The 21,896-nt window shown below is 39.1% G+C and overlaps 1 protein-coding gene across 11 annotated transcripts in view; it reads right to left on the bottom strand.

Moving 5' to 3' along the window:
• The window catches only part of CDC27 (cell division cycle 27), a 73,958-nt gene that overhangs the window by 20,794 nt on the left and 31,268 nt on the right, over positions 1 to 21,896 (bottom strand). For 5 of the 11 annotated variants that reach the window (XM_036268247.1, XM_036268255.1, XM_036268254.1 and 2 more), the window contains 6 exons: positions 21,627 to 21,741; positions 18,160 to 18,293; positions 6,134 to 6,233; positions 4,964 to 5,171; positions 4,585 to 4,757; positions 1,198 to 1,350 (listed from right to left, as the gene is read on the bottom strand). In XM_036268247.1, coding sequence (XP_036124140.1) covers positions 1,198 to 1,350; positions 4,585 to 4,757; positions 4,964 to 5,171; positions 6,134 to 6,233; positions 18,160 to 18,293; positions 21,627 to 21,741 — 883 coding nt within the window. The remainder of the gene's footprint in view (positions 1 to 1,197; positions 1,351 to 4,584; positions 4,758 to 4,963; positions 5,172 to 6,133; positions 6,234 to 18,159; positions 18,294 to 21,626; positions 21,742 to 21,896) is intronic. The other 6 variants (XM_036268249.1, XM_036268256.1, XM_036268258.1 and 3 more) reach the window with 3 other exon arrangements.

Raw genomic sequence — 21,896 nt, 5'->3', positions numbered from 1 at the left:
GCTGAGCCAAACCATCCGGGGGTGACTTTTAAATATGTTATAAAATTACCACTAAATATTCTTGAGATGCACTGAAATGTAATTCTTTTTTTTTTAATCCTCACCTGAGTATATTTTTCTATTTATCATCAGACAGAGTGGGAGAGGAAGAGAGGGAGGGAGGGAGGGAAGGAGACAGAGAAACATCGATGTGAGAGGGCACATTGGCTGCCTCCTGCATGACCCTGACCAGGGCCAGGGATGAACCGAAACCGAGGTATGTGCCCCTGACCAGAATCGAACCTGCAACTCATTGGTCTGTGGGCCAATGCTCTAATTGCTAAGCCAAACAGGCCAGGTCTCTTTTTTAAAAAAATATGTTTCTAAAAAACTTTTTAGGGAGAGAGAGATAGAACCATGAATATGAGAGATACATTGATCTACAGCCTCCTACACGCCCCCTACTGGGGATCAAGCCCAAAACCTGGGCATGTGCCCGGACTGAAAATGGAACCAGGACCTCTCAGTCCATGGGATGATGCTCAATCCACTGAGCAACACTGGCTGGACTGAAATACAATTCTTACAGGATTGCAGCATATAAATGAATTGTGCTTATGTCTTTTTTTTTTTTTTAACCCTCACCTGAGGACATTTTTCCATTTTTTGTTCAGATAGAGTGGGAAGGACAGAGAGGAAGAGAGAGAGAGAGAGAAACATCAACGTGAAAGGGACACATCAAGTGGCTACCACCCTCACGACCCGACCAGGGCCGGGGACAAACTGCAACCGAGGTACATGCTGTTAGTGGGAACTGAACCCGCGTCTCTCTGGACCGCAGGCTGACATTCTAACCGCTGAGCCAAACCAGCCAGGGTGAATTGTGCCTATGTCTTAAAATGACAATTAACTTTACTATTTTATTTCAATTTAAAATGAGCAATTTTTCAATCTATGTAATTTCTGCTTAATGAACTCTATTCTATATCATTTTAACATAGCCAATCTCTATTAATCCTGAATGAAATACCTACTTTGTGACTTTTCTATTTGGGAATCTGCACCATCTACTTTAGGACTCTCTTCTTTTCTGAGTCCTGCCTATAGAGAAGGGTGTGGATGATATTAAATGGCATTTGAATTATTTGGTTCATCTCAATTTGTTAAGGGTAATAAAAAAAAAATAGCTACATAAGCAAAGTGTTTCAGTTAACATACCTCTGGTGAATTTTTATCCATGTCTGTTAAGTCTTTTGAAAGAACTGAAAGAGCAACATCCTTTTGAAGATGCCAAAGTGTTGTAGAGTATATCTCCATGCCTTCAACTCTGTAATTTTCAATTCTTCTAACCTCTGAGAATATTCTTTCAGCCTGAAATACAAAAACTAGTGAGGGGAAAACAAATTGACACAATTTACATATATAGAGAGAGAGTGCTGGGCACTCTTCTCATAGGACTTAAATGCTGCCTTGTTTCATGATGTGTATATGAGTTAGTAATAACACAAGGCCAAATTGAACAACCTTTCATGGAAAGTCAAATGTTGACGTAATCAAAATCATACTTAGTTTTCATATATAAGTCATAGTAGAAACATGATTCTGAAAAAAATTTAAGTTCATACACATACACAAAAGATCTATTCAAAGTTAAGTTTAAAAAGGACAAGTCAATTATTTTATTCTATAAAATCACATTTCAAATTTTCAATAATAGCTTTACAGAATAATTGCTTTAGGAAAGGCGAGAGAAGAATGACTTCTGTAACACAAAACCTATCAGATCAAATTATTTCCTCACCACGCTCATAGCTCCCAGAGCTATGCTTCTCTCCCCCATGAAGTTTGAGATATTGGGTTATATAAAACCAATTAGTTCCCTCATTTATCAATTCAGTAAGTTCAAAATTCTGAACGTCAAGTTTAGTTTAGAATTAAGGAATATCTGGTCTGTTCTTAATGAAATGAAGATGACAGCACTGGCCGGTTTGACTCAATGGTTAGAGTGTTGGCCTGTGGTCCAGAGAGACCCGGATTCGGTTCCCGCTAAGGGCACGTACCTCAGTTGCAGTTTGTCCCCGGCCCTGGTTGGGTCGTGTGGGTGGCAACCACTCGAAGTGTCCCTTTCACGTCGATGTTTCTCTCTCTCTCCCTCCCACTCTATCTGAACAAAAAAATGGAAAAAATGTCCTTGGGTGAGGATAAAAAATAAATAAATAAATGAAAAGAAGATGACAGAATAAGAAAATAGTAAGTATAAAACCAGGAACTTAATTCTAAAAAATGGACATATACTATGTAGGATAGCTAAATAACTTGTAACTTCCCTGAAATTCCTTAAAATTCATACAGAGCCCATGCACCGGAAGGTTGAGGATTCGGTTCCCAATCAAGGGCAGGTTCAATCCCGGCCTTGGTTAGGAGCTGTGTGGGAGGCAACCAATCAATGTGTCTCTCCCACATCAATGTTTCTCTCTCTCTCCACCCCCTTCTCCTTCCACTCTATAAAAATAAAAAAAATAAAAATAAAAATAAATCAATGAAAAAAATATCCTCAGGAAAGGATTAAAAATAAAAGTTATACAGATACGTTTTTCAAACAGGCATTGGTTACAAGCAGACAGACCTAACCACCAGTCAAATACAGGGTTTGGAAATGTTCATTTTCAAATTTTTCAGAATCTACTATTACTTCTGAAAACAATTGTGGCATAGACAAGAAAAAATGTTTTTCTTTTTTTTCCTACCTATCACACTCTGTATAATATAATTAATATACGTATTTTCCCATGCTACTACAAACTCTTTATATTTTTCTAGCTGCACAATGTTTATTGTATAGGTATACCACAGTTTAGATGTTGTTCATCTAAACTATTTCCAACGTTTTGCCTGTAATAAAAGCTGTAGCAAACCAACATCTCTATAAAGCTCTTTTGTTCTTTAAGAAATTTCTTTCAGCTCCCAAAAGAATCCAAATCATTTTGAGTGAATATAAGAGTGATGGGTGTTGATTCAACACTCTAAATATAGTTTGAATACATATTTAGTAACTAATAATTCACATGTAAAATTTTTATATTTAGAGTGCCCATTTATTTTTACAGGTGTTTTCTTACAGTTATTAGTGTATTATGGTAACTTTTGAAATAATGCAACCAACTGTTGTAATGTTCAAAATATTTGTCTTCCAAATGTTCTATTATCATGTGGAATTAGTTTCTCCAGTTCAATTTTTTTTTTAAATCATAAAATTAAGTGAAACAGAGGCTTTCTTCAGCTAAATATCTGGGTCTATTATCTGCTCTATAATTAGGGGAAACAACAAAATTCATGTATTTTAAAGTACCTGTGAAACAAGAAATTAGAAATAATTTTGAAAGGGGCTTGCCAAACACAGATTTTGCCTGTGTACCAGTAAAGGACCATAATCCAAAATGGGTTTTCTAGCAATGAAATAAGGCTATCTACAGTTTTTTTTCTCTTTACGTCACAAAATTACGTGAACATGCATCTTCTTCATTTATTCTCTATCTGGAAGAACATTCCACCCCTAGATCTTTATACAGCTCATTAAGGGAGGAGTAAACTTCCTTCTCTGAGCACACTTAAAAAAAAAATAGCATCATACTTTACTGTCTTCCAATTTCCTTACCATGCTTCATTTTGTTCTTCATATGACTTATTGTCTCTGTCTTATACATTTATTGGCTTACAATCTGTCTCTTTTATTAGAATTAGAATATAAGCTCTATGAAGGCAAGTAAATCTGTCTACCTGTACTACAGTCTAGAAGAGAGTCCAGGACATAACATGAACTCAAATATATACTGAAAAATCAACTGAAAGTAAATAAGGCGAAAAAGTAACATTGTTTATCTTAAACAATTTATATTAGAGACATTGTATTAATATAATGGTTTCTTAAGTTTTTTTCTTTAAGTTTAATTTATAATTACAATTAAAAGGATAAAAGCCTTGTGATAAGGACACCGTGTCTTCAATTACATACAATTTTCTTCATAGCATCCCTCAAGTTTTTAAAATGTATTAAATGCCAAGTGTTCATCTCAATAAGAACTCTGATTATAGTAGAAATAAATAAGCTACAAAAAAATCTATTACATGATAAATATATTTTCAGATCCAACTGAGTAGAGTATAAAAGTTCCACATAAGACTATATAGGCCCTGGTTGGTAGGAGCATTGTCTCCTACACCTAAAGGCTGCAGGTCCAATTCCTGGTCACGGCGTATACCAAGGTTGTTTGTTCAGGGCCCGGTCAGGGACCATACGGGAAGCAAGCAATCCATGCTTCTCTCTCTCTCTCTTAAGTCAATAAACATATCCTTGGGTGAGGATTAAAAAAAATAATGTGTGAATGATTTGGGTTTTCTACAAATCTATTTCAAGTAACCCTAAAGAATTTAAATCACTCACCCCTTAACACAAGAACTGTATTTATAAATTATAAATACTAAGAAAATAAATATAGACATTACATAATAAATATTGACCTTTTAGATCTAGCTTTGCCAAGCATAGGTATTAATTAAATTTCAATTATGGATAGAAAGGCATATATAACTGTCTTCTATACTTACTTGCATGTACTCTGAAAGTTCAAAATAGGCCCTTCCAATTTGGCACAGTACCCAACCAGTATTGTAGTGATGAGAAGGTAGGTGGCTCAAGATATTTATAGCTTCTTTGCAGTTGTATGAACACAAAGCTAAATAACCTTTCCCCATTTCACGAAGAAGGCTCATCAAACCTTCTAGGAGAAAACAATGTAGTAAACAAAGGAGAAAAGACAATAAAACAATTTGATTTTCTAGAAAGGCTAATTATAAAATAATTCAGTAAAAATTCCAATATCTACTTAGAAAATATGAAAGACATTTAACGAACATAAAGAAACTTACTTAAAAATAAGTGAGTAAAATAAAATACAAAGAAGATTATTTTGCATTTAAAACAGACCTGCTGCTGCCTTCTGTAGATTAAATGCCTGGATCTGAGGTGTGATTGTGGAGATTTTCCCTTCTGAAATGATGGAAGAGTCCAATTTTGTAATTTCCAGGCTATCATTTATGTTAGGTTGAGTTATTCCTCCTTTATTAGTTTTACTTTTTGTTTTTCTGTTTGGGATTTTAGGTGGAAACTTCATTTTTAGTTTTTTGCTATTCTCCTGTAAAAAGGAGAGAAGCCCCACACTTGTTACACTCATGTATTTTAGACATTCTCCCAACCCTTTCTAAATATTAGATATAAGTAAGTGTACAATCTTTTGTACAATCCTGATTGATGTAAATTTCTTAGAAGAAATTTTATAAAGACAAAGTCTTCAAAGTCATTTAATTTTAAATGATAATGTAAATCATTTGTATTAACTAGTGTTCAAGGTAAATTAGCATTAAATGTCGCTCTTTTCTAAAAGTATAGTTTTCATTTATTATTTAAAAATAAGAAAATAAGTAGATGTAACACTACTTAGTTATCTCAGAGCATAATTAATGTCATAAAACTGTTGATCTGCCTATGTCGAGGTTAAAGACTGCCCATAATATCTGTCAGTGGACCAGGAAAATTTACTGAAGGCATAATGAGATCCTCCAAGTTGTGTAAAGAAATGTGCAAAGAAAACAGAAATTTCCATTTACTCTTCCCCAAATTTTCACCAATGATAACATCTGACATAACCATAGTACATCATCAAATCCAGGAAACTGGAGTTGGTATAACACTATCAACTAAACTACAGATCTTATTTGAATTTCATCAGTTTTTTACATGCACCTTTTTTGGTGTGCATAGTTCTATGAATTTACTACATGTATGGATTTGTATAATCAACTGCCACAAAAAAAAAGACACAAACAGAACTGTTCTACCAAACACAAAGGAATTCCCTTGGGCTATGCTTTAATAGTCACACCTCCCTCAGTCCTTACTCCTAAAAACCACTGATGTGTACTCCACTACCATTTTGTTATTTCAACAATGTTATAAAATATTAAAGGACCAAGAAAATTTACAAATATTATAGATGCCCCCCCAAAAAACATATTAAAAAATTTAAATAGTCACCTAATTTATTTATTAGAGATTGAGCTATCAATGAACAGAAATTATAGAGGGGAAAGCATTTACCTTGGTTGTAGAGCTATCACTAGTAAAAAGTCGTGAACTTCTTCGAGGCAGTGCATTTGGGGGAGATGTGATAGTGGGGCTCAATACCTGAGGTGTTGTACTAAAAAAAATTTATAAAAGTAGACATTTTAAAAAACTCAGTTTATGACTATTAACTATTGCTTCAATTCAGGTATACTAAAAAATAATCATTCAACATATTTGCACTCTAAAGTTGATAGGTTTGGTCAGTCTTTTTCTCATCCCTCTATGAAAACTCAGATTTAGCCCTAGCCAGTTTGGCTCCACGGTTAGAGCGTAGGCCCGTGGACCAATGAGTTGCAGGTTCAATTCCAGTCAAGAGCACGTACCTCGATTGCGGTTCATCCCCAGCCCTGGTCAGGGTCGTGTGAGAGGCAACCTGTTGATGTATCCCTCTCTCATCAATGTTCCCCCTCCCACCACTCTATCTGAAGATAAATAGAAAAATATCCTCCGCCCTGGCCTGTTTGGTTCAGCGGTTAGAGCGTCAGCCTGCGGTCCAGAGAGACCCGGGTTCGGTTCCTGCTAAGAGCATGTACTTCGGTTGCAGCTTGACCTCGGCCCAGGTTGAGTTGTGCCGGTGGCAACCACTCGATGTGTCCCTTTCATGTTGATGTTTCTCTCTCTCTCTCCCCCTCCCACTCTATCTGAACAAAATATGGGAAAATGTCCTCGGGGGGGGATAAAAAAAAAAAAAGAAAAGAAAAATATCCTCCCATGTGGATTAAAAACAAAACAAAAAACCCCTCAGATTTAAATACTATTTGTGTTACCATAAAAAATAATGATTATACCACAATCTTTGCTCTATTTGAAATTGCTAATTTGAACTTAAAACAATCCACATAAAGATTCTGGGTCAGGCCCTGGCCTGTGTGGCTCAGCAGTTAGAGCGTCGGCCCACCGACCAAAGAGTCCCGGGTTCGATTCCAATCAAGGGCACATACTTTGGTTGTGGTTTGGCCCGGCCCCAGTTGGGGTTGTGTGGGTAGCAACCAGTGTCTCCCTCACATTGATGTTTCTCTCTCTCTCTCTCTCCCCCACTCTGCCTGAAGATAAATGTAAAAACACACACACACACACAAAAACGGGTCAATAAAAGGTAAACACATCTATAACTGACGATCTCTAGCCCTCATTTGTAACTATAGCAAATTAGAGAAAAAGAAAAAGATAGTTGAACATGAATAGGCTAAATGTAGTGATATTTGCCAACAAATACCACCAGAACAACTGATATTTGAGAAGTTAGTTCCCTGTAAATCCAAATATCACATCAAGGTTTATAGAGCGAAAGAAATCAAATAATCCTTTGGATACATTTTTTACTTTATTTATTTTTTATTATTATTTTTTATCCCTCACCCAAGGATACTTTTCTATTTATCATCAGACAGAGTGGGAGGGAGGGAGAGAGAGAGAGACAGAGAAACATCGATGTGATAGAGCCACATCAACTGGCTGGGTTCCGCATGACCCAATCCAGGGCTGGGGATGAACCGCAACCAAGGTACATGCCCTTTACCAGAATCGACCCCATGACTCAACTGTCTGAGAGCCAATGCTCTAACCACTGAGCAAAACCAGCCAGGGCTACATTTTTTACTTTAAAAGCAAACCCTACAATATAAGAATTCCATTCTTAGAAAGTAACCTTAAGACCTAAAATTATCTAATTGAAAGTAAACTGTTTAAAATTTATTCAGTTTATTAGAAATCCTACTAGTTACATAAGTTTGGGTCAAAGAGGTTTTTGGAAAGAGATGTTGACCAGTGAGTAAGAATATCCAGGTTGTCCTTAATCCTTTCAAAATACATAATCTCAATGTAGGGATTTCAGCAAGAAAGGTCATTTGTGTTGACCAATTACTTTTTTAAATAAAAAGTTTAACTAATATATTTTTTAACAGTAGTGTAAGGTTCACAGCTATATTGAGGGGGAAAGTAGAGATTTCCCATATACTCTCTTACTTCCCACATGCATACCTTTCCCATGAATCAACATCTGCTACCAGAGTGGTATAATTGTTATAGTTGATGAACCTATATCAACACATCATAACCATCCAAAGTCCATAGTTCACATTAGAGTTCATTCTTGGTTTGGCACATACTATGAATTTGGGCAAATGTATAATTACAGGTAATTATGGTATCATAGTATATTTTCACTGCCCTAAAAACCCTCTGTGCTCTGTCTATTCATTCCTTCCCCTCCTGCAACCATTGATTTTTACTGTCTCTATATTTTGCCTTTCCTAGAAACCAATTCATTTGCCTTTATTTGGTAGTAACAACTATGTGTAATTTATACTACAAATGTAAATTAAATTTTGTCAATATTGCCTAATTATAGGAAAAAGTTTTGTCTGAGAAGTGGGAAGGAATTTCACAGCATGGAGCAGTTTATATGGAGAATAAGCCTGAGAAATATGCTAAGATTGCTTTAAATGGACAGAAGCCTGCATGAAGGCAACATAAATCTTGTGGGGATAGAAGTAAAAATAATAAGAGGGTTCTGGAGTTGGGGGGTTAAAGAAGACAAACTCCTCCCATATTATAATGATTATTATGGTTCTATAAGCTCTTTTGTCATTTGACAAAAGAAAACAAAAAAAGAAACTAAATATCTGACAGTGAACATTTCTTTCTTTTTCTTTTTATAAAATATATTTTTATTGAGTTTTTTTAGAGAGAGAAGAAGGGAGAGACAGATAGAAACATTGATGTGAGAGAGAAACATCAATTGGCTGCCTCCTGCATGCCCCCCACAGGGGATTGAGCCCGAAACCTGGACATGTGCCCTGACTGGCAATTAAACCAGCACCTCTCAGCTATACCTCAGTCCATGGGACAACACTCAGTTCACTGAGCCACACAGGCTGGGCAGTAACCAGTTCTTTTTTTTTTTTTTAATCCTCGCCCGACGACATTTTCCCATTTTCTGTTCAGACAGAGTGGGAGGGAGAGAGAGAGAGAGAAACATCGACGTGAAAGGGACACATCGAGTGGCGGCCACCCACACAACCCAACCAGGGCCGGGGACAAACTGCAACCAAGGTACATGCCTTAGTGGGAACTGAACCCGGGTCTCTCTGGACCGCAGGCCGACAATCTAACCACTGAGCCAAATCGTCCAGGGCTTTTTAAAAAATCTTCACCGGAGGATATTTTCCCATTCATTTTCAGATTAAGTAGGGTCGGGGGGAGGGAGAGTGAAAGAAACATTATCGACTGGTTGTCTCCCTCATAACTCCAACCAGGGCCTGGGACCGAACCGCAACCAAGGTATGTGCCCTTGACCGGAATTGAACCTGCAACTCTTTGGTCCACAGGCCGATGCTCTAACCGCTAAGCCAAATCAGCCAGGGCATGAACAGTTCTTTCAAATACAAAAACAAAGGTGAAATAAAAATTTCCTTCTGACATACAAAAGCTGAAAAAATTCATGATCAGTAGACCTGAACCACAAGAAATGTTAAAAGGATTCCTTCAAAATGAAGGAAAAGAATACCAAATTGAAATTTGGATATACAGAAAGAAATGAAGAGCACCAGAAATTATAAATATGTGAGTAAAAATAAAATAGATTCCTTTTTATTTTTTACAAAATTTCTATAAAGATAACTAAGGCAGAAACTACAACAATGACAACAGCATAAAGACTAGGAGAGGAGCATAAAAAGATACTGTAATAAGGTTTTATGCTATATGTGACAAGGTCTATATTATTACTTGAAGGTAGCCTTTTATAAGTTAAAATACATACTATAAACTCTACACAACCTCTAAAAAGACAAAATAAATACTATTTTTTTCCCTTTATTGATTTTAGAGAGAGAGCAAGGGAGAGGGAGAGAGAGAGATAGAACTATCGATGAGAAAGAACATCAACTGGCTGCCACCTGCATGCCTCCTACTGGGGATCGGGCCCACAACCAGGCACAGCGACCTTTTGGTGCATGGGTCGATGCTCAACCACTGAGCCACACCAGCTAGACAAGACTAATATTAATAAAGCAATGCTATGGACTGAAATGTATCTCCTAAAAAGATATATTGAACCCCTAACCACCAGTACCTATGAATGTGACCTTACTTAAAAATAGGATATTTGCCCTGGCCGGTTTGTCTCAGCGGTTAGAGCTTCGGCCTGCGGACCAGAGAGACCCGGGTTCAGTTCCCACTAAGGGCACGCAATTGCAGTCTGTCCTCGGCCCCGGTTAGGGTTGTGTGGGTGGCAACCAGTGGATGTGTTTCTCTCACATTGATGTTTCTTTGTCTCTTCCTCCCTTTCTCCCCCCTGCTCTATCTGAAATGCAAAGATGTCCTTGGGTGAGGATTAAAAAAAAGGACCTTTGTAGGTGTAGCTATAGTCACGTTAAGATGAGGCCATTAGGGTCCATATTACTGATGTCCTTAAAAGAAAAGGGAAATCTGGATAAAGAGATATAGGGAAGATGGCCACGTGGAGACGATGGAGGTGGATGGACGCGGATACTGAGTTAGGCTCCCACAAACTAAGGAGTGCCTGGGGCTACCAGAAGCTGAAAGAGTTAAGGAAGGATCCTATTCTAGAGGCTTCAGAGGTTGTATGGTCCTGTCAACACTTTAATTTTGGATTACAGTGTCTAGAACTGTGAGTGAATAAATTTCTGTTGTTTTAAGGCTATCCAGTTTGTGGTACTTCGTTACAGCAGCTGTAGGAAATTAATATAGGCAACAAATGAGATAATACAAAAAACACAAAATTATTAATAGTTGATGCTTATTAGTTAGTATATTTATTTGTTTAGTTTTAAGTGAAATGTATAATTCAATAAATTGTTGCCCTGGCCAGTTTAGCTCAATGGTTAGAGCGTCGGCCCATAGACCAGAGTCCTGGGTTCATTTTCTGCTAAGGGCTTGTACCTCGGTTGCAGTTTGGCCCAGGTCGCGGATGGGGTCGTGTGAGTGGCAGCCAGTAGATATGTGTGTGTGTACCCCCCTCTCCCTCCCGCTCTATCTGAAAATAAATGCAGAAAAATGTCCTCAGGCAAGGATTAAAAAAATTGTTCAAATAATCTTATTATTAGCATATATTCAGTCTATATAATGTTACTCTGCAGGAGACCTCAGGCTCCTTCTCAGAACTGAGCCCCAGGCAATCTGTCACCTGTCTTCAAGCTGGCACTCATTTTTGTTGTTGTTGTTAATCCTCTCACAAGGATATGTATTTTTATTTATTTATTTTATTTTTTTATCCTCACCCGAGGACATTTTCCCATTTTTTGTTCAGATACAGTGGGAGGGAGAGAGAGGGGAGAGAAGGGAGAGAGAGAGAAGGGAGAGAGAGAGAGAAAGATAAACATCGATATGAAAGGGACACATCGAGGGGCTGCCACCTGCACGACAATCTGCAACCGAGGTACGTGCCCTTAGCAGGAACCGAACCCGGGTCTCTCTGGACCGCAGGCCAATGCTCTAACCACTGAGCGAAACTGGCTAGGGCTATTTTTTTAAGGCAAAGTGAAAGGGAGGGGAGGGAGAGCCACTGGATGTGTCCCTTTCACATTGATGGTTCTCTCTCTCTCTCTCCCTGAAACTCTATCTGAACAAAAATGAAAAAATGTCCTAGGGTGAGGATAAAAAAAAAAATTGTTGAGGCCTTGAATTCTGGTCAAGATGATGGTGTAGGCAAACATGATATCACCTCATTCCACAACCACATCAATATTACAACTAAACTACAGAACAACCATCATTCAAAACAGCCTGAAATCAAGCTGAATGGAAGTCCTACAACTATGAAATTAAAGCCACATCGACTGGTAAGAAGGGTGGAGGCGTGGATGGGCTAGTTCCACACCCACATGTGGTGGATAAAAATCAGGAAGGACACCTCGGCTGTGAAGGTCCTCCCTGAGGAGTGAGGGGTTCCTGCCCCACACCAGGATCCAAGCTCAGGGTTCCAGTGCCAGGAAGAGAAGTCCCCAAAACTTCTGGCTGTAAAAACCAGTGGGGATTTAGGCTGAGGCTGCTGGAGCCTCAGGCAGTTCCTTTTAAAGGGCCTGTGCACAGACTTATTCGGACTTGTACCCTCTAGACTCCAGCATGGGTGAGGCAGCTTGAAAGGCACCATAGACATAAGGGGAAGAACTGAGTTGTTTGGCATCCAGGCGAGAGCTAGAGAGGCAGCTTTCTCCCAGACAGACGTGCTGGCTGGCGGAAGTGGTTGTTCCTTTGGTGAGCCCTTCTCCCACTGGGCAAGCAGATGGGTCCCATTTCTGGAACTCCAGCAACTTGGCTCACACTGTTTGCCCCACTCTGGTAATTCTCTGAGGTCCTGCCACACACAACTTTCAGGCCCACCCAAGCCGTTTCCAGTGGCTTTACCATAGAAATGGCCTGTCGTGGCTCCTGTTTCAGATTTTCCTAAATTCTCTCAAAAAAGCAGCATCTGGTCTGGCCAGTATGGCTCAGTGGTTGAGTGTCAACCCATTCACCAAGAGGCTGCCGGTTCGATTCCCGGTCAGGGCACATGCCCAGGTTGTAGGCCTGATCCCCAGTGCAAGGCATGTAGGAGGTAGCCAATCGATGCTCTCTCTCATCAATGTTTCTGTCTCTCTCTCCCTCTCACTTCCTCTCTCTCTAAATTCAATAAAGAGAAAAAAAAAAAAAAAAGCAGCATCTGGTCTCAGCAAACCCCATACCTCTCACTAAGTGGCCTCAGGCCCGGCACTAGGAGCAACCAGCTTTGGTTCACAACTTGGCTTTGCCTGGGCACCCCCAAGCCCAGCACAAGCAGTCATTTGCAGATCACTTTGTAGCTTATGCCTGGTGGCCTCGGGTAGAACATAGGCAGTGGCTGATCTTGCCCCAAGGCCAGTACACCTAGTGGACAGCTTCAGACCACGCTGAAGCACCACCACCCAACCTCCTCCACAAGCAACAAACTCAAGGAGTGGACTCAGTGGGTAATAGAGCCCTGCTGAAGTAAGTCTTGCTGTGTGGTGGGCCCCTGCACCGCTGGTTCTTTAAGGTAGTCAGAGGTCAGTTGTCAGTGGACACAGCCAGTCCTTGCAGCTGATCAGCCTGAGTAAATCCCTCCCACTGATGTGCCAACAGGAATCAAGACTCAATTACAACAGAAAGATACAGAGTCCACACGAGGGGTGCACCTCGAGGGCCCAGCTGGAGTGACAATGGAGGCTATGCCACTGGACCCTACAGGGCACCTACAACAATGGGCCACCCTAGGAAGCCCAGGACACATAGCAATTCTACATAATACATAGAAACAAACACAGGGAGGCAGCTAAAATGAGGAGACAGAGTCCCAAAACTCAAGGAAAATAACTAAATTAAATGGAGATAAGCAATCTAATAGATACAGAGTTGAAAACAATGCTTATAAGGATGCTCAAAGAATTTAGTGAGGGCCTCAAGAACATAAAAAAGACCAGTCAGAAATGAAGGATGCACAAGCAGAAATGAAAGAGGCACTAACTGAAATAAATAATAATTTAGAGAGAATCAATAGAAGAGGAGGTAAAGCCAAGAAGCAAACCATCAATTTGGTATATAAGAAAGCAGAAAAACACCCAATCAGAACTGCAAAAAAAAAAAAAGAATCCGGGACTTATGGTCAAGATGGCGGGGTTGGTAAACGTGGTATCCCGTCTTCCCACAACCACATCAAAGTTACAACTAAACTACAGAACAACCATCATACAAAACCGCCTGAAATCTACCTGAATGGAAGTCCTACAACTACAAAATTAAAGAAGCAGCCACATCAAGACTGGTAGAAGGGGCGAAGGTGGTGGGGCTGGCCCTATACCCACGTATGGTGGATAAAAATTAGGAGGATATGCCCTGGCCAGTTTGGCTCAGTGATTAGAGCGTCAGCCTGTGGTCCAGAGACACCCGGGTTCGGTTTCCGCTAAGGGTGCGTACCTCAGTTGCAGTTTGTCCCCGGCACTGGTTGGTCATGCGGGTGGCAGCCACAGGATGTGTCCCTTTCACATCGATGTTTTTCTCTCTCTCTTCCTCTCTCTCCCTCCCACTCTATGTGAACAAAAAATGGAAAAAAAAAAATGTCCTCAGGTGAGGATAAAGAAAAAAATTAGGATACTTCAGCTGGGAGGGTCCTCTCTGAGGACTAAGGCGGTCCCCGTCCCACACCAGGCGCCCAGCTCAGGGTTCCAGTGCCAGGAAGAGAAGTCCCCATAACTTCTGGCTGGAAAAACCAGTGGGAACTGAGGCTCAGGGAGGCTGACGCGGCTGGAGCCCCAGGCAGCTCCTCTTATTGGGCCTGCGCACGGACTTACTTGGTCAGATCCACACCCTCCAGGCTCCAGTGTGGAAGAGGCAGCTTGAAAGGTACCAGAGTCATATGGGGAAGAACTGAGTTGTTTGGCATTGGAGCGAGGGCTGGAGAGGCAGCTTTCTCCTGGACACATGTGCTGTCAGAGGCCTTTGTTCCTTTGGTGAGCTCTGCCCTGGGGCAGCAGACAGTCCCCATATATCTGGGACTCCAGCAACCTGGCTCACACTGGTAGCCCCGCCCTGGTGATTCCCTGAGGCCCCGCCCCACCCAACTTTCAGGCCCACCCAAGCTGTTGCCAGTTGCTTTACCATAGGATTGGCCTGTCTTGGATCCTGCTTCAGGTTTTCATAAATTCTTTCAAACAAGCAGCATCTGGTCTCAGATAGCCACATATCTCTCATCAAGTAATACATAGAAACAAACACAGGGAAGCAGCCAAAATGAGGAGACAAACAGGTCCCAAATGAAAGAACAGAACAAAACTTCAGAAAAAGAACTAAGTGAAATGGAGATAAGCAACCTAACAGATGCTGAGTTCAAAACACTGCTTATAAGGATGCTCAATGAACTTAGTGAGAACCTCGGCGAACTTAGTGAGGGCCTCAAGAGAATAAAAAAGGACCAGTCAGAAATGAAGGAGGCACTAACTAAAATAAAAAATAATTTATACAGATTCAATAGTAGAGTAGGTAAAACCAAGAAGCAAACCATCGATTTGGAATATAAGGAAGCAAAAAACACCCAATCAGAACAGCAAAAAGAAAAAAGAAACCAAAAAAATGAGGATAGTGTAAGGAGCCTGTGGGAAACTTCAAGTGCATCAACATTCACATCTTGGGGGTGTCGGAAGGAGAAGAGAGAGAACAAGAAATCGAAAACCTATTTCAAACAATAATGGCAGGAAACTTCCCTAATTTAGTGAAGGAAACAGACATACAAGTCCAGGAAACATAGAGAGTCCCAAAGAAGATAAACTCCAAGAGGCCCACACCAAGATATATCATCATGAAAATGCAAAAGGTTCAAGACAAAGAGAGAATCTTAAAAGCAGCAAGACAAAAGCAGTTAGTTAGCTAAAAGCAGTTAGTCAAGGGAGTTCCCATAAGACTGTCAGCTGATTTCTCAAAAGAATATTTGCAGGCCAGAAGGGAGTAGAAAGAAATATTCAGAGTGATGAAAAGCAAGAACCTACAACCAAGATTACTCTATCCTGCAAAGCTGTCATTTAGAATCAATGGCCAGATAAAGAGTTTCCCAGACAAGGAAAAGCTAAAGGAGTTCACCACCAAACCATTATTATATGAAATGTTGAAGGGTCTTCTTGAAGAAAAAGATAAAAAATATGAACAAATAAAATGGCAATGAATACATGTCTATTGACAATTGAATCTACAAACCAAATGAACAAGCAGAACAGAAACATTCTCATAGATACAGAGAAATTTTGTTGGTTGTCAGATGGGAGGGGGGTTGGGGGAATGGGAAAAAGGTGAAGGGATTAAGAAGTACAAATTGGTTGTTAGACTGACAAACCTCAAAGAGAAGGGGGGTTGGGGGATGAGAAGAAATAAACCAAAGAACTTATATGTATATATGCATAACCAATGGATACAGACAACAGTGTGGGGAAAGGAAAGAGGGGGGCAAGAATGGGGTGGAGGGGGTCAATGGGGGGAAAATGAACATCTGTAATACATTCAACAATAAAGTTTAAAAAAAAAGAACACAGAACACTTAAACTTTTTATTTGGGAGTAATGTCAAACTTCTAAAATTGCAAAAATAAAAATATCACAGCAAAAAGAAAAAGAAAAAAGAATCCAAAAAAAATAAGTACAGTGTAAGGAACCTCTGGGACAACTTCAAGAGTACCAACATTTGCACCATGGGCGTGCCAGAAGGAGAAGAGAGAGAGCAGGACAATGTAAACCTATTTGAAAAAATAATGACAGAAAACATCCCTAACTTGGTGAAGGAAACAGACATACAAGATCAGGAAGCACAGACAGTTCCAAACAAGATAAACCCCAAGAGGCCCACACTAAGACACATCATCATCAAAATGTAAAAGGTTAAAGACAAAGAGATAATCTTTTTTTCTTTATTGATTTTAGAGAGAGAGAAAGGGAGAGGGAGAGAGAGATAGAAACATCGATGAGAGAGAACATCAATTGGCCGCCTCCTGCATGCCCCCACTGGGGATTTGGCCCACAACCTGGGCATGTGTCTTGACCAGGAATTGAACTGGCAACTTCTTGGTGCATGAGTCAACACTCAACCACTAAGCCACACTGGCTGGGCCAAAGAGAATCTTAACAGCAAGAAAAAAGCCGTTAGTTACCTACAAGGGAGCTACTATCAGCTGATTTTCCCAAAGAAACTTTGCAGGCCAGAAGGGAGTGGCAATAAATATTCAGAGTGATGAAAAGCAAGAACCTACAACCAAGATTACTCAGTCCTGCAAAGCTATTATTTAGAATCAATGGACATATAAAGAGTTTCCCAGACAAGAAAAAGCTAAAGGAGTTCTTCATCACCAAACAAGTATTATATAAAATGTTGAAGGGTCTTCTTGAAGGAAAAAAAGATAAAAAATATGAACAAAAAAATGGCAAAAAATACCTATCTATCAACAATTGAATTTATAAACAGAATGAGCAAGCAGAACAGAAACATACAGAGAACTTTTTGTTAGTTGCCAGGTGTGTTGTGGGAATGGGTGAAACAGGTGAAGGGATTAAGAAGTACAAATTGGTTGTTAGACTGACAAACCTCAACGGGAAGGAGGTCAGGGGGGTTGGGAAGAGATAAACCAAAGAACTTATATGCATAACCAATGGACACAGACAATAGTGTGAGGAAGGCAGGAGCGGGGTGGGAGCAGGAGGAGGGGGTCAATAGGGGAAAAAGGAGGGACATCTTTTATACATTCAACAATAAAGATAAGTTTAAATAAAAAAAAAAAAGAAATATTGAGGCCTTTTATATAGTCAAGGTATATGCACTTGTTGACTTTTTTTTTAATCCTCATCCGAGGACATTTTTCCATTTTTTGTTCAGATCGAGTGGGAGGGAGAGAGAGAGAGAGAGAGAAACATCGGCGTGAAAGGGACACATCGAGTGGTTGCCACCTGCACGACCCAACCAGGGCCGGGGACAAACTGCAACTGCGGTACATGCCCTTAGCAGGAACCGAACCCGGGTCTCTCTGGACTGCAGGCTGACGCTCTAACCGCTGAGCCAAACTGGTCAGGGCTGCACTTGTTGACTTTTAAGACTTATGGTACATGTTTACTATTTTAGGAGGAGAAAGGGTTGTATTTATCTGTTTATAGAAATGCATAATAGAGGGAGAAGGGGAAAATGAAACGTATCTGTACTTGACCAGTAGAGAAGGTCATGTAAATAAGAGGAAAATTACTTTCGAGGAATGTTTGGAATATCTAGTTTAAATAAATTCATGAGGCAATTAAAATAAACTAAAATGACATTTTAGCTAATTCTTGTCTTGATTTGCATTATGGTATTCAACTGAAAATACACTATTCTTTTTGGTAAGTTAGACATTTCAAATTTGACATATTCAAAATTTATTAACAGTCATTCTAGAATTCTTGGGTGAGTCAAAACTTGCCTCTATTGAAATATAGCAAGAAAAGCTGAACAATATCAAATAATGACACTATAATAAATACCTTGTTTGTGGGCCAGAACTTTGTGTTTGTGCAACAAGAACTGGAGTTACCTCTCGACTATTTCCACTCTGTGAGAAGACAGACTTTGTTCCAGTTTGGCCGATTCTGGCAACAGACTGTAAAACACAAAAAGTCTAAGGTTTGTGAATTATAAATTGCATTGTAAATAATGAAAGACATGATGCTCTCATTTTCATTTTCCCAAAGATCTTATATTACTGTCATTTGAAAACTATTAATGTCATTATTTGTCATTACTAATGACATATTAGAATGAACATCACCCTATTTCCACATTTTAAACCCTAGTATTTTTATGTTTATACTATCCTGTCATCTTTCACTTTAGTTGCTAAGGAAAAGCTCAAAATTCCTGGAACCCATTTATTATATATCTTTTTCAGTTGGGTCTAAGTGTTAGTGGCACTACTAAGCTCCTTTCCTGGCAACTATACTTAGTATCTCAGCATCAAGCTGCCAGAGTATGGAACTATGTCTGTGAGCATCTGTGCTTTATTTTGTGCACTCGTTAGCAAGATATGTCCTAAAGTATCAGAAATGCTTAAGAGGGCTCACAGGGATGTTATGCTTAGTGAAAAACTGGATGTAATTAAGTGGTTCAATTTTGGTGAACAAAATAAATGTGTGCATGCATTGAATTTGGGGTCTGGGAATGCTCAAAATTTTTCCATATAAATTAATGGTAATGGACTACCTTTGCTTTAAACTATTCCAGCTTATAAAAGGTTTCATGAATGCTCTACTTTTGGACAGTGGGGGATACCTACAGCAGTGAGAGAAGCAGATTAAAAAATAAATAATCTAATTATATCACTCTTAGAATTAATATTTCTTTTTAGTGAATTCAATCTTTCGTTAATTAGTCTCTGCTCCCTGGAGGGTGGAATAAAACCCTTTGCTTGCCCCCTTTTGTCTTCTCTAATTTATCACCTTATTTCTATTCATTTTCTCTCTTAGCTTCATTATAAAGTGATCAATGACTATTGTGTCAATGAATATGTACAATTTTTTTTACTACCAAATAATTTTCTTCAAAACTTATGTTTCTTTGATGGTCACTATACATAATTCTCTAACTGCACTTTAAATTTAGCCACTTTTTCATCAGATATGAAAGCCTTATTTTGGCCTTTCCTGCACTCATCATCACTGATTATGTGAAACTTTGTATAATTTCCAAAATAGTATAAAATCTTTATTATTTCTCTTAGCACTTAATTTTGCTGGCCCCTCTTTCTACCACTAACTGTGCTCCTTAGCTACTCTCTTTCCCTAGATAAGGTTGGCCATCTTAACAGCTTTAATTATTATTTATATCACCAGCTCATATTCTTTCCTGTATGACTAACTATCCACTGAATGTTTTCACATAATCTGCCACCACTTCAAAATAAAACTTTATACTCCTTCCTCCTCTTCCTTCTACATTCACTCAAGGGGCAAAACTTAAAGTCAATTCTGGCCCTTCCTTATTTAACTAAGAACTATGTACTACACTCACTACTTGGTTTAATATTTTTATTTTTTAAATGTCTGTATTGATTTTAGAGAGACAGAAGGGAGAGGGAGAGACAGAAACATTGATGAGAGAAAAACATCAATTGACTGTCCCCTGCATGCCCCCTATTGGGGATAGAGCCCCAAATCCGGGCATGTGCCCTGACAGGAAATCGAAACAAAGACCTCTTGGTTTATAGGACAATGCTCAACCAACTAACTGAGCCACACTGGTCAGGCACTCAGTTTGATATTTTTAGTTGATACTGAAATGTAGACCTACAAGTACAGCTTTTCTAAGAACATCTTGTAATAGGGTAAGAAGAGGACAGAGGCAGAAGAGGATGAGACAATAAGTAGCTTTTATTATTTGGGTACTGAAATCATGTACCTTTCACTGCTTAACTTGTCCTGACTGCAGTGGCTTGACTGGTTTTGGCCTATTTCACCTGGTATGCTAACTACCATGCTACTCTGCCTTTTCATAACTGTAATAAACTAATTTCCACAATTATATTTCACTCTCGTAACAATGCAATATCAGGTAGTTGCCAACTTTTAGAGATCACGTTTAAAATAATCCACACTTCAACTACTTTGCAGTCTCTTTTCAGCACTCTTAGAGCTAATATAGAAATTTTGTTTTGTTTTGTTTTTGTTAGACTCAGGAAGTTCAGGAGTGAAAGAGTAAAAACAATAAAAAAAAACATGTTTCTGGAAGGGTAAGGGGGCTATATTGGTAGTTCACATAGTAGTATTACTCAATTAGGTTCCATTTCTTTACTTTTTAAAAAAAATATGTTTTTATTGATTTTATGGAAAGGAAGGGGAAAGGAGAGAGAGATAGAAACATTGACGAGAGAGAATCATCAATTGGCTGCCTGTTGCACGCTCCCTTCTGGGGATCAAGCTGGCAACCTGGGTATGTGCCCTGACCAGGAACCGAACCAGTGACCTCCTTGGTGCGTGGGACAACTATGCTCAATCAACTGAACACAGGCTGGGCTGCTTCCATTTCTTAAACATCTACTAAGCACGGCAAATAGGCATTTCACACATATAAACCAATTTAATTATCATAAGATACCCTGCACCACAGATATCTTTTAAACAAATGACACTTTGGCTTCTACTACTATAGCTCTTCATAAAAGAATATAAAGAGAGTCTCAAAACTTGTTCCAGTATGCATTTACTATAAAAATACCGTCGCCCTGGCCAGTTTGGCTAAGCAGTTAGAGCACTGGCCTGCGGTCTGGAGAGACCGGGTTCGGTTCCTGCTAAAGGCACGTACCTTGGTTGCAGTTTGTCCCCAGCCCTGGTTGGGTCATGTGGGTGGCAACCACTCAATGTGTCCCTTTCACGTCGATGTTTCTCTCTCTCTCTCTTTCCCTCCCACTCTATCTGAACAAAATATCAAGGGAAAAAAAAGAATACTGTCAAATATTTTTCATTTTATTACAAATTTATTATAAATTTTACTATACATCTATGAGGATCCACTATAGCAATTTTATTATCAGAAGCAGCTGGCTTTACTAAGTCAATCTTTTTTTTCATTTTAATATTAGTATAATTAAAAAACCAACATGGTGGTGGAGACAAATAAAAACTACGGCAAATATATTTCTTATTTATATTTAAAGTGACAGAAACAATCTTAATTTCATAAAAACCAGGAATTTAAAAGAATCTAAATGTTTATTTAGCTGAATGTTGAAATAAACTATACTTGTTTTAATCAAATGTGGTAAAAAACAAAAACCAGCTTTGTGTCTCCGACTATAACTAGGAGACTATGACAGTGACAACTTTTACAATTGGTTCAACAACTCCAAGGCAACAACAAATACATAAAGTTAGATTCTCTATGAAATTGCTTTTAACAGGCTGGATTTTAAATGAATTTCTTTCATCAGTACCAAAATGATATTTTACGTGGAAAATACCTTTTTTGAAGGGGCTCCGGTGGGTGGCACGTCAATTACAGAAGATGTATTAGTGTAGTTTTGTAAATAGGATCCATCTCCAGGACTTGGGGTTTCTAATGGCAAAATCCCAAAACTGAGAAGAGGTTGAAATCAAGGTGTCAAAAAGTCATCAAGGCATATATAAAGCAGCAGTATACTTAAATTAGAAGGTCTAAAAGGAAGAGAATGGCAAATCAGTCTTGGGGGCAGTGAGGATCTAAGGGGCAGATTAAAAATAAGCTATGAATG

The sequence above is a fragment of the Molossus molossus genome, unplaced genomic scaffold, assembly GCF_014108415.1.
Source record: "Molossus molossus isolate mMolMol1 unplaced genomic scaffold, mMolMol1.p scaffold_m16_p_19, whole genome shotgun sequence".
Classification (NCBI taxonomy): domain Eukaryota; kingdom Metazoa; phylum Chordata; class Mammalia; order Chiroptera; family Molossidae; genus Molossus; species Molossus molossus.
Note: the sequence above shows the minus strand (reverse complement) of the source record. Positions and strands in the feature narration are given on the sequence as shown.